The 13,432-nt window shown below is 50.8% G+C and overlaps 1 protein-coding gene across 1 annotated transcript; it reads left to right on the forward strand.

Annotated features, from left to right (window-relative positions):
* On the forward strand, positions 172-8,685 carry UPK1A (uroplakin 1A). The gene is made up of 7 exons (NM_001123211.1): positions 172-252; positions 2,199-2,399; positions 5,181-5,255; positions 5,397-5,504; positions 6,759-6,938; positions 8,476-8,559; positions 8,641-8,685. The coding sequence occupies exons 1-7, from the start codon at positions 172-174 to the stop codon at positions 8,683-8,685; spliced, it is 774 nt and encodes a 257-aa protein (NP_001116683.1).

The raw sequence follows: 13,432 nt of genomic DNA on the forward strand, positions 1-13,432 counted from the left end.
CAGCGTTGCGGGAGGCTGGGCACACTGGCTACCAGCCTGGGCCCAGCAGAAAGCTGAGAGCAGCCCCTGTTAGCTGGGATACGGAAGGGGAGCAGTGGGTCCGGCTGGGCCCTCCCTCCCTTCTTGGCCTCTCCCTGACCTCACCCCTGCTCCGGTGTCCCAGGCAGGACGATGGCTTCTGCGGCAGCAGAGGGGGAGAAGGGGTCTCCGGTTGTGGTGGGTCTGCTGGTCGTGGGCAACATCATTATTCTGGTGAGACACCCCCCCACACCTTTGCCGGGAGCCCACTGTGAGGGTGAGAAGGAGGGGGTGGTCCTGAGGCTGGGAGTCGGGTGGCTGGGGGCCCAGGATTCCCCCGATGGCCAATGCCATCTGGCTCTCAGGTCAGAAAATCCCAGCTATTCCTCTCCCCAGCGGTGTGATCTTGAGCAAGTGATCTGACTTCTCTCTGCCTATTTCCCCATCTATCATGTACTCACTCTGGGCATTGTTGTGTGGATTAGTCCACGTATGACCCTCAGCTCCGAAAAAGTGCTTGACAAGGGCCAGATATCATCATGAGTGTGATCTGGACCTGACATGCCTGCTTGGCACACAGGGGGCCCACAGTAATGAATAATAACAATGCCTTTTAATTTTGTGATTCTTTTTGTCTTTTTTTTTTTTTTTTCTTTTTCTTTTTTGGTCTTTTTGCCATTTTCTTGGGCCGCTCCCGTGGCATATGGAGATTCCCAGGCTAGGGGTCTAATCGGAGCCGTAGCCACCAGCCTATGCCACAGCCACAGCAACGCAGGATCCGAGCTGCGTCTTCGACCTACACCACAGCTCACCACAATGCCGGATCCTTCACCCACTGAGCAAGGCCAGGGATGGAACCCGCAACCTCATGGTTCCTAGTTGGATTCGTTAACCGCTGAGCCACGATGGGAACTCCAAGTATGTGATTCTTGTACCTGGCTCCGGAGCCAGAAAACCTGGGTTCAAATCTCAGCTTTGTCACCTTCTATTGTAGGACCTGGAGCCTCAGTGTCCTCATCTGTAAGATGGAGATACAGTAGGCGTGCTGAGAGGAGAAAATGAGTTAGTGGATTTGTGCTTTGGCCAGAGTTTGGCACACATGGTTGCTCTCTGCAGTGGCCACAGCACTAGTCAGGACAGCTGGTAACAACAGTGGTTAGTGCACAGAAAGCAGTTTCAAGGACCAATGACTGGCAGACAGTAAGTACTCTATGACTGGTAGTCTGATTTTTGGCAAAGGTATCCGCTGAGGTCTTCCTCTCACCTTCTCACCTTGTTCTCCATCACTATAGGTAGCCAGATTTTTAGTTTCTCATTTTATATATATATATGCCATATATATATATATATATGCCACACTGGTGGCATGCAGAAGTTCCCGGGTCAGGGACTGAACCTGAGCCACAAAAGTGACAGCACCAGGTCCTCAACCTGATGAGCCACCAGGGAACTCCTCTCCAATATTTCTTTAAGCAAATATAGGAAAAGGAACATATATACCTATTTTCTACTCTTTCTTGTTATCTATTTTCTCCCCTCTTTTGTCCAAAATGTAGCTCATTCTGCATCCTATTCCATGCTTCCCATTTCTTCCTGCTCACGTTGTCTGTGGGTCACTCCACATGGGTCCTCAGCCTCCCTGCCCTTTTCCACAACTGTGCAGTGCTCCGCTGTGTGGCATCCCAGCTGCTTACATGCAGTGCTGCAGGGAATAACCCTGTGCATTTGTGATATTCGCTGCATGGGCAGCTGTGCCTGTAGGATTGAGTCCTGCAGGTAGAATTGCTGGACCACAGAGTTGATACATTTGTAATTATTCCTGCCATGGCCAGATTCCCCTCCTCAGGAGGTAGCCACACTCTTCAGCAAAGGCGGGTACCCAGCACCTCCTTGGTGCCAATCACATTCTCCAGGCTTTGCATGTAGCATCTCCTCGAAACCCCTGGCACCTGGGGAGTGGGTAGGGGCCAGGGGTCTGGCTGGGGCCTCCATTCCCTTCTGGCCTCCTGCCCAGCCTCATGCCTGTTCATGGAAGGGGTGTCTTTGTCACCCTAGTTTCTTGTCCTCCTTACCGATGGGGCAGAGGGGGCTCAGAACGGGGAGGGCACCGGCTCACGGGGACTCATGCTGCTGAGGCAGCTGCCCCTGCGCAGGCCTCGCTAACCAGCTGCCCTGTCCAGTTGTCAGGCCTGGCCCTGTTTGCTGAAACGATATGGGTGACAGCCGACCAGTACCGCGTGTACCCGCTGATGGGCGTCTCAGGCAAGGATGACGTCTTCGCTGGTGCCTGGATCGCCATCTTCTGCGGCTTCTCCTTCTTCGTGGTGGCCAGCTTTGGGGTGGGCGCAGCGCTCTGCCGCCGCCGCTCCATGATCCTCACGGTGAGGCCCTGGGAGGACGGGATGGGGAGGGGCTCGCTGGGCGCAAAGATCATCTTCACAGAGTCACAATGACGACCACACCACAGCCGCTAGAATGCGGTCAGCACGGCTCCACACTCAGGCCTCGTGGCAGTCATTTCATGTCATCTGCCTGTCACTTAGTAACTGAGGCTCAGCTCTTACCCTCATCTTACAGAGAAAACCAGGGCTTGGGAGGCAGGGGAGGAAGCTCCGCACAGGAGGATGGCTCTTGAATTGCAGGTCTGAGATCTGAACCACAGCTGGTTGGTCTCCGGGGTCTGTGCTTGTGAGCTGGATGAGCTGGACAATAATAATAACACAGCTACGATTTAATGAGCACTCATTACATCCTACAAGCTCCATGTAGATTAGTTTGTTTGTTCCTCACAACCCATCATCATCCTCATCAGCAGCATCATGAGCCCATTTGATAAGACTTGAAACTGAGGCTCAGAGAAGTGAATCCGCTTATCCAGGGTGGCATAGCAAGTGAGTGACAGAGCTAGGATTTAAACCTGAGCACTGCAGCGCTCGGGCCTGTGCTCTTAATCTCTGCCCACAGCAATAGGCCACACTCTCCAAGTCCCTTTCATGGGCCTGACACTAGGCCGGGCTGTTTAGAAGATGAACTCCTTCCATCCTCACAGAAGTTAAGTGTTTCTCTACCCATTGACCAGACGAGGAAACTGAGGTTCAAAGAGGCCAAGAGCCCAGCTGAGAGGGAGAGCAGGCATTCCAATCCTAGCCCCACGGACACAGAGCCAACCCTTGGCTTCCTCCACGGCCGAGGGCCTTTTGGATTCCCAGGAGCAGCTACTGATTTGATCCACAAGTTTACTGAGCAAGAACCATGTGCCAAAGCCCATGCTAGGCACTGGGCTATCTACTGAGCAAAGCATAAAGGCCCTTGCCTAGGGGGAGGGGGAGGCAGTGACTAGGGAAGGGAGCTGGGGAAGGGCAGTCAGAGAAAGCGAAGACTGGGTGGTAGTGGGGGAGGAAGGGAGTGAGCAGCCTGCGTATCTGCAGGAAAAGCATTCCAGTGGAGGGAACAGTAAGAGCAAAGGTGAGAGGACTGGAGTACAGCGTGGCTGGAGCCAAGTGGGGGTGGGGGTGACAGAGGGGAGCTGAGGGCGGTCTGGGAGGAGAACAGTTCAGGGTGGGCAGGGCACTAAGCCGGGGAGAGGGGAGGTGGGACAATCAGCTGGGACCGGGAGCCTTGGTAAGGACTTTGGCTTTGCTATGAATAAGATGTAGCCATGGAAGTTCCTGAGTTCCCATAGTGGCTCTGTGGTAACAAACCCAACTAGTAACCATGGAGATGCATGTTCTATCCCTGGCCTCACTCAGTGAGTTGGGGAACCGGTGTTGCTGTGAGCTGTGGTGTAGGTTGCAGATACGTTGCTGCAGCTGTGATGGATTCGACCTAGGCTGGGAACCTCCATATGCTGCAGGTGTGGCCCTAAAAAAAAGCAGAAAAAAAAAGATGCAGTCATAGAAAGGCTCTTTTCCTTTCCTTCTTTTTTCCTTTCATGCATTTAATTATCTGGCATAACTATTTAACCAAAACCTTAAAAGTTCACTCAACTTATAAAAGGAAAAATGTCTGTTGTCTGTCTCTTGTTTGGTCATTAACGAAGACACAGAATCTTTTAAAAATTACTATGGGAAATTTCAAACAGCCTAGAGTGGGATGAATGCACCTATCACCTGGTTTCAACAATATCACCAGCGGACTGGCCAGTGCCACCTCCTCTACCCCACCCTCTGCCTGCCCGCATTTTTCTCTCCTGGGGGGATTTTGAAGCACATTCCAGACACCAGGTCACTTACCTGTAAATATTTGAGTGCGCATTTCTCTGAGCATTAAGGATGTTGTTTGAAAGCAGCCAGGCGTGTTGGACCACATCGTGTGGTCTTGGCAGTGGAGTTGGCAAATCCACCCCCCACCCCCCACCCATTGCTTTAAGGGTGAAGGGTGAGGACAGCTGAGGAGCAGTAAAATCATTTTCATTAAACACCAATCAAATAGCTTTTTTAGGTTTTTGTTGTTGTTGCTGTTTGCACAACTACCATACCCCAGGCACATCCTGCAAAATTCACCCTAGTCCACCCGTAGCTAATTTCCAATACCCAGTGTGTGTTCAAATGTCCCTGGTTGTCTTGATAATGTCCTTCTTTCTTTCTTTTCTGCAGTAGACATTCATGTTACTGCATGCAAGCCTATTAGTTAACCTTGGGGAGTACTTTACATATGGTTTTGTTGATTTTATTTCCTCCCACATTTTATTATTAAAAAATTCAGTATACTCAAAAGGCGAAATACTTGCACAGTGAACACCTGTATAGCGACCAAGTAGATATTTGATTTTTTGTTTTTTGGGGGGGGTTAGTTTTTAGGTTTGGGTTTTTTTTTTTTTTTTAGCTAGCCTGTGGACTGTGGCCTTCCCAGGCCAGGGATCAGATCTGAGCCACAGTTGTGATCTATGCCGCAGCTGCCGTCAGATCCTTAACCCACTGTGCCAGCTGGGTATCGAACCTTCGACTCAGCGCTCCAGAGACACTGCCAATCCCATTGCACCACAGCAGCGACCTGAGCAGTGACACTGCTGGATCCTTAACCCGCTGAGCCACCAGGGAACTCCAAATTTTTTTTTTAATTGCATTTTTATCCACGGATCCATCCCTGGAGCGGTGTGGCTTCAAGGGCTGTGCCCTGACGAAGCTGTACCTCTGTCTCTCCCTCCCTCCCTCTGCTTCTAGTACCTGGTGCTCATGCTCATCGTCTACATCTTCGAGTGCGCCTCCTGCATCACGTCCTATACCCACCGAGACTACGTGAGTTGGGCGGGGGCACGTGGGGGCGGCAGAGGGCGTGGCTTGTGGGGGGAGGAGTTGGTGAGGGTCTGGGGCTGAGGGTGGAGGGCCATCTCTCCTCACCCAGCCCCGCTGGACCCTGCCCTTCCCTGCCCTCCGCAGATGGTGTCTAACCCGTCCCTGATCACCAAGCAGATGCTGACCTTCTACAGTGCAGATTCGGACCAGGGCCGGGAACTGACCCGCCTCTGGGACCGCGTCATGATTGAGGTGAGCAAGGGTGGGGGAGGGCGGAGGGGGGGGGACGGCTGGAGGACCCGGGGCCCCCGAGGTAGATAGGGCTCCCCAGATGCCCACTGGTAGATGATACCCACTCATGTGCTTCTTATGAGGGAGGGGCTCTGGTCATCACCATTTTCCAGTTGAAAACAGACCCAGAGAAGAAAAGTCCCTTGTTCAGGGTCATCTGGCTGGTTAAGGGCAGAGCTGGCATGGAAACCCTGGCAGCCTGGATCCAGAGCCCCTGCTCTTCACCATTGCATGTGCTGCCTTAATAATAATGATAAGAGTAACAACCACACACATTAAAGAGCTCTGTCTTGTATTTATCACTTTCCCAAACACTGGCAAGCTTTTTGAATCCTCGCAACAGCCCTTAAGGGAGATCAGCGCTTTAGCCCTTTAGCGATGACGAAACGGAGGCAGGAGGTTGAGGGCTAGCACGAGGCCACACAGCTGGTAGGTCAACAGAACCAGAAGGACCCAAACCCAGGCTGCCGGTAAGAAGCCAAATTCCTCATTTAACTCAGCAGGATACGTCGGCACAAGAGGAGAATATTGATGACCCAAGGGAACTGAGGTCCCAGTTTGGTTCACACAGCTAACCAGGATTGGAACCCAGGTTTTTTTGTTTTTAATTTGTTTGTCTTTTTAAGGTTGCACCCATGGCATATGGAGGTTCCCAGGCTAGGGGTCAAATCAGGGCTGCAGTCGCCGGCCCACGCCACAGCCACAGCAATACAGGATCCGAGCTGCGTCTGCAGCCTACACCACAGCTCATGGCAATGCTGAATCCTTAACCCACTGAACACGGCCAGGGATTGAACCCACATCCTCATGGATGCTAGTCAGGTTCATTAACCGCTGAGCCATGACAAGAACTCCTGGAAACCCGGTTTGAAGGAGCCACAAATTAAAAACCCACAGCACCCAAGAGAAGCCAAAAATCTGCCTTTTGGTGTCATTCACATCAGACCTTGTTGACCACTAATTCCAAAATTTTAAAAAAATGTATCACGGGCGTGGGTGTAATCCAAACCCCCATCAACCTCGAGGCGCTGGAATAAGTACCTTTTGCCCTGTGCTCACACAGACACCTCTGCCTGTCTTTGAGACCCAGGGCGTGGGGAAGTTGGGCCCCACTGCAGGGCAGGCCAACCCCGTCCTTCTTCCGCTGTGTGACCTCAGGGGAACGGCTGTCCTCTCTGAGCCGGACCCCCCCCCGACCCCCACCTCTTTCTCCAGCAAGAGTGCTGCGGCACGTCAGGTCCCATGGACTGGGTGAACTTCACATCGGCCTTCCGGGCCTCCACCCCGGAGGTGGTGTTCCCCTGGCCGCCACTGTGCTGTCGACGGACTGGCAACTTCATCCCCGTCAATGAAGAGGGCTGCCGCCTGGGCCACTTGGATTACCTGTTCACCAAGGTGTGTCTCCCCCTCCCTGCTCTGTCTGGCTGTCTATCTGGCCCTACCTAGTCCTGCTACAGCTTCCTCCCTCCCACTGTCTTTCTGTCATCCCCCACCCCACATACACCCCTGTCTGGCTTTCTTTTTCTCTCCCCTCCCTCTGGCTCTTTTTTTTTTGTTTGTTTTTCCCCTGTCTTTTTAGGGCCACACCCCTGGCATAAGGAAGTTCCTAGGCTAGGGGTCGAATTGGAGCTGCAGCCGCCGGCCTGCACCACTGCCGCAGCAACGCCAGATCCAAGCCCCATCTGTGACCTCACAGCAATGCCAGGTCCTTAACCTACTGAGAGAGGCCAGGGATCGAATCCACATCCTCATGGATACTAGTTGGGTTTATAACCCACTGAGCCACGACCTCTTTGGCTCTTTCAGCTCTCCAGCCCTCCCTCCCTCCCTCTGCAAGTCAGGGGGACACGCCAGCTCTGTCTGATCCAGACCTGGCACCTGAAACTTTTCCCAGGTTGTCTGGGGATAAGAGCAACAGTAGCAGTGGCACAGCATCAATAACAGCCATTTATTTTTGTTGCACCAGCCTCCTTCTAGGTGCTTGAAGTTTTTACCTAATGAAATTCTCACCACAGCCTTATGAGGTCGAGGTTATAACTGTCCCATTTTACAGGTGCTGAACCTCCCTAGTGAGGGATGGAGCAGGGCGTGAGTTCAGGTGGTCAGGCCCCAACCAGGTGCTTTAATTCCAGGTGCAGAGGCACAGAGGGAAACAGAGGAGGTTAGATTAGGAGGAGAACTGTCCCAGGGGTCCCACTGGCTGCCCTTGGCTGCCTGGGGGCCCCTGAGCGGCCTGCCTTAGCTCAGGTGTCATGGAGAGGGGGGCCTGTGGACAGACCATCACCGCCCACAGAATCGCCAGCCGTTCCTTAGCCCCAGCTCTGTGCAGAGTGCTTACAAGTGCTTCCACGCTTTATCTCACAGAATCTGCTTTGGGAGGGCAGGGCTGTCCACATGGCCATTTCATATATGGGAAAACTGAGGCTCTGAGGCTCAGAATCATACCCAGGCCCCAGAGCCAACAACTGGCAGAGGTGGCCCCCAGCTCTGTCCTCCCTGACTCCAGAACCTTCGTTCTTGGCCGCTGCCAAGTTGGGCCAAGCAGGGGTCCGCATGAGGGTGACCAGTTTGGGACTCTGGCCCCACGCGGCCCCACCTCTAAATGAGAAAAGGTCTTGGAACTGGGCTAACCTAAAGGCATATTTCAAACCCTGGGAACTTGGGGGCAGCATGGAAAGCTGGCTTTAAACCAGATCACCCTCAGAATGCCATGACCACCATCCGGGCGGCACCTGCTAGTGCAGGGCCTCCTGGGTTTATGTCACAGCCCTGGCCCCCTGAAACCACCCAGGGAGGGAGATGCTTCCATGAACCCCATGGTGAGAAACCCCCACCCATGGTGATCCTCAAGGTAAGATAAGTCACAGGAAGTGACTTTCAGCAGCCAGCCTCCCTGGGTGTTTTCTCCACTGCTCATTTCCCCGCTGCCCAGGGCTGCTTCGAACACATCGGCCACGCCATCGACAGCTACACATGGGGCATCTCGTGGTTTGGGTTTGCCATCCTGATGTGGACGGTGAGAAGCAGGGAGCCTCCAGGGTGGGTGGGACGTGGGTGTGTGGCTGGAGCACCCCTCACCTGACGGCCTCCTCTCCAGCTCCCGGTGATGCTGATAGCCATGTATTTCTACACCACGTTGTGAGGAACAAGAAGGGAAAGCCATGCGCGCACCTTGGCCTCCTCTTCCTGCTTCTGCTTCCTCCCGCGGAGATGGCCGCCTCCCCTCTCCCCTTCCCACCCTCTGCTCGGAAGATATTTTAGCAGGTTGCTGAGCCCTGCTGGGAGTTGGGGTGCCCTGAAACCCCTGGACATGTGTGCAAGGACTCAGCCCTTAACTTCATTTCTCTTGGCTGATTCCTGGCCCATCTTTCATTGTCAACTCGAAGTCCTGTCTTTGGGGGGTGGCCCTTCCCCAGTGACAACACCCTGTTCACAGATGCCTCTCTCCTAGTCCCTGAGCTCCTCCTTCGTGATGGATGTCGCTGTCATCACTGAATAGTTTGTGATTGTCTGTTTAAGCTCTGATAGCCTGGGACTGCCCTGAGGGGAGGGACAAGCTCGGTTATGGTCAGTTTTTGTCCCCAGCTTCTCCTGGCACAGGGCTGTGCATGGATAGTCAATAAATACTGCTTGAACGAGTTGACTTGTTTTCTTCCGAGGCAAAGGCGAATGAATAAGAACTCTTCCACTGAAAGTAGCAGAAGCCCAACTGGCACTGACTGAAACATAAAATGGAATGTATCGGCTGATGTAACTGAGCCAGTAGGTCTGGCTTCAGGCATGTCTGGATCCAGGGGTTCAAGCTAGGTTTCCAGGAAACCTGCTTCATTCTCTGGCAGGATATCTCTGGCGACACCAGACATATCCTTATTGCTAAGAAACACAGCAGCAAGAAAGGGCCTCTTTCTCAATAGCTTTTGCCAAGGTCAGGGATTAAAGCTCACTGTCTTGGTTTAGGTTCTGGGCCCCCGCTTCAGTTGGGGAAGAGAGGGCACCTGGGTTACCACTCCTGCTAAGGAGACATCCTGAGGTGGTGTTGGGAAGGGGGGTTGTTTATCAAGGGAAAGTCAGAGTGCAGGGCTGCTGGGCCAGTACAGGTGACAGACCTACTGGGGACTAAAGCTTCTGGCAAGGGAATTCCCGTCATGGTGCAGAGGAAACAAATCTGACTGGTATCCGTGAGGACTTGGGTTTGATCCCTGGCCTCATTCAGCTGGTTAAGGATCTGGTGTGGCCATGAGCTGTGTGGTGTAGGTCACAGACATGGCTCAGATCTGGCGCTGCTGTGGCTGTGATGTAGGCTGGCAGCTGCAGCTCCAATTCGACCCCTAGCCTGGGCACTTCCATGTTGCAGGCGTGGCCCTAAAAAATGCAAAAAAAAAAAAAAAAGGCTTCCAGCAAGTACGCTAAGGGGTATGTGAGAGCAAACAGTTTAAGAATCTCATCATTGCTGTTTTGTCGACTCTGAAGCAGGCCCCCGCTTTGGCCATTTTACAGCAATTAGGCTCTGCAAGGAGAGCGTGGCTTCCTTCCCCATTAAATGAAATTTCTCAGAGTCCTCATGTACTCCATTGGTTTGCAGATGGTCTGCAAATGCTGAACTCGGGTGTCAGCTTTTTAAAATATACCTTTAGACAAAAAAAATATACTTTTAGGATCTCTCTGGTGGCGCAGCAGTTTAAGGATCGTGAATTGTCACTGCAGTAGCTTGGATTGCGGCTGTGGCACGGGGCCGATCCCTGGGGCAGGTACTTCCACATGCCACAGGCTTGGCCAAAAATAAAACAACAAAACAACAACAACACATTCGTACATTCATTTGCCCAACAGCCTATATATATATATGCATTTTAAAAAATCTGTAATAGGAATTCCCGTCATGGCTCAGTGGTTAATGAATCTGACTAGGAACCATGAGGTTGTGGGTTCGATCCCTGGCCTTGCTTAGTGGGTTAAGGATCCGGCGTTGCCGTGAGCTGTGGTGTAGGTTGCAGACGAGGCTCGCATCCCTCGTTGCTATGGTTCTGGCATAGGCTGGCGGCTACAGCTCCGATTAGACCCCTAGCCTGGGAATTTCCATATGCTGCAGGAGCAGCCCAAAAAATGGCAAAAAAAAAAAAACCAACAAAAAACTGTTGCAAAGTATTCCAGCGTATAGATGCGTCACAGATCATCACGCACTGCTGTAAGTCAACAAGGCAAGAAGCAAAACAATATGCATGAGTGATTTCATTTTTATGAAAATCATATATACATTCTTCTGACGAAGGATTCCTTTGAGAAGGGGTGTGGGATGGAGGGCCGAGAGGAAGAGAAATTTTCACACCATGTGGATCTTTATAATGTTTGAAAAAAAGGTTTGTAAAGATGATCTAATGCTTTCCAAAAACAAAAACTAGTAAAGGGGTTTCTAAACTACTAAACAAGATACAGCTTTGCTTTTCAAGCCAGAATTTTTGAAACACTGTGTAGATGATACACATACCATATTTTAACACGTAGGAGTCCCTCCAGGTCGACTGGCTTAACGGGCTTTTCTGCAGGTCTGGAATGAAACGTCTACCCCCTCCCTGAGCACATATTTGACCAGGTTGTAAATACATCAGGGAAAGGGGGGATTTCATCCTAATCTACCTTTTTTTTTTTTTTTTTTTTTTTTTGCCTTTTCTCGGGCTGCACTTGCAGCATATGGAGGTTCCCAGGCTAGGGATCTAATCGGAGCTGTAGCACCGGCCTACACCACAGCCACAGCAACTCGGAATCTGAGCCACATCTGTGACCTACACCACAGCTCACGGCAACACCGGATCCTTTACCCATTGAGTGAGGCTGGGGATCAAACCCGCAACCTCATGGTTCCTAGTCGGATTCGTTAACCACTGAGCCACGACGGGAACTCCCATCCTAATCTACTTTTAAATTCAAGTATATCCCCATGAGCAAGTTCACGGTGGCCTAGTGTGTGACTCGGTTTCTCTGAGAAAGGCAAAGAGGCAGCACTCACCACCCCCAGCACATTCTGAGCTCCCATGTGCCCCTCAATAAAATGGGCTTCTAGAAGTGCCTACCTCATAGCTTAGGGTCCAGTGCTTTCTAAGAGCTCCGGACCCCATAAGATCTTTTCATTATGAATCAGGAATTTTCTCAGTCCTGTGTCATCAGAATCAAATGTAAAAATAAACTGCCAGGTAAGGCTGCTACTGTGCCTGGTGAGCCCCAGTTTCCAATGTTTGGGGCTCCATCATCCAGGATATACCAAATGACTTGCATATTCGTGCTTTGAAAAGTAAAGTCAGGAGTTCCCATTGTGGCTCAGCAGGTTAAGAACTTGATTAGTATCCACAAGGACACAGGTTCGATCCCTGGCCTCGCTCCATGGGAAGGATCCAGTGTCGCTGAGGCTGTGGTGTAGGCTGGCAGCTATAGCTCTGATTTGACTCCTTGCCTGGGAATGTCCATGTGCCGTGGGTCTGGTCCTAAAAAGATAAAAAAAAAAAAAAGGTAAATTCAGGCTAAGAGAACACACTTGTGGTTGCCAAGGTGGGGGGAAGGGGTGGGATCCGGGAATTTGGGGTTAGTAGCTGCAAACTATTACATTTAGACTGGAGAAGCAATGAGGTTCTTTACAGCACAGTGAACTCTACCCAATCTCTTGGGATAGACCAAGATGGAAGATAATATATAAGAAAAGGAATGTATTTATATGTCTGACTGGGTCTCTTTGCTGTACAGCAGGAGCTGGCATGACATTGTAAATCAAGTATACTTTTTTTGGCTCTTTTTAGGGCCACTCCCGAAGCATATGGGGGTTCCCAGGCTAGGGTTCGAATCAGAGCTAAAGCCACTGGCCTACACCACAGCCATAGTGACACGGGATCCAAGCCACATCATTGACCTATACCACAGCTCATGGAGACACTAGGTCCTAAACCCACTGATCAAGACCAGGGATTGAACCCATGTCCTCATGGATACCAGTCGGGTTTGTTACACTGAGCCACAATGGAAACGTCTCAAAGTATGCTCTAATTTTTTTAAATGAAAAAAAAATTTTAAAGGAATATGTATACAATAAAGGGTTACGTAGTAAGAAAACAAACCAAAAAGTCAAGTCAGGGAGTTTCGTGGTGGTGCAGCAGGTTAAGGTGCATTGTTACTGCAGTGATGCAGGTTCGATCTCTGGCCTTGGAACTTCCAAATGGCAAAAAAATAAAATAAATAACATAAAATAAAAATGAAAGTTGGAGTTCCCATTGTGGCACAGTGGAGACGAATCTGACTAGGAACCATGAGGTTTCGGGTTCGATCCCTGGTCTCTCTCACTGGGTTAAGTATCCGGCATTGCTGTGAGCTGTGGTGTAGGTCGCAGACATGGCTCGGATCCCGCATTGCTGTGGCTGTGGTGTAGGCCGGCGGCTACAGCTCTGATTAGACCCTTAGCCTGGGAACCTCCATCTGCCGCGGGTACGGCCCTAAAAAAAAAAAAGAAAAAGAAAAAGAAAAAGAAAAAAGACAAAAGACCAAAAAAAAGAGAAAGTCACACTTGAAAATGCTTGGTACTCTTGCTGAGTGATGTTCAATACCCCGGCTCAGCATAAGTTAGAGTTAATCTAATGCTTTTTGTCTGAGGGTCCTTTAAGAATGTTAGTGGACAATGATATTCATAAAATCACTTTTTCCCTTTAAAAATTCACACTGCAAAAGAATATTAAATGTCATGGGAAAATACCTGGAAAATTGTTAAGGGAAAAAAGAAGATTACAAAAAAGCATGCCAAGTTATGATTGCCTTTCTGATAAAAATATAAATGTGTGTGTGTTTGCATTAAAATTGTAAAACAGTCTCCCAAAGGTTAACCTTGGTTATTCAGGAAGAGGAGACCCTCAAAA

The sequence above is a fragment of the Sus scrofa genome, chromosome 6, assembly GCF_000003025.6.
Source record: "Sus scrofa isolate TJ Tabasco breed Duroc chromosome 6, Sscrofa11.1, whole genome shotgun sequence".
NCBI classification, from domain to species: domain Eukaryota; kingdom Metazoa; phylum Chordata; class Mammalia; order Artiodactyla; family Suidae; genus Sus; species Sus scrofa.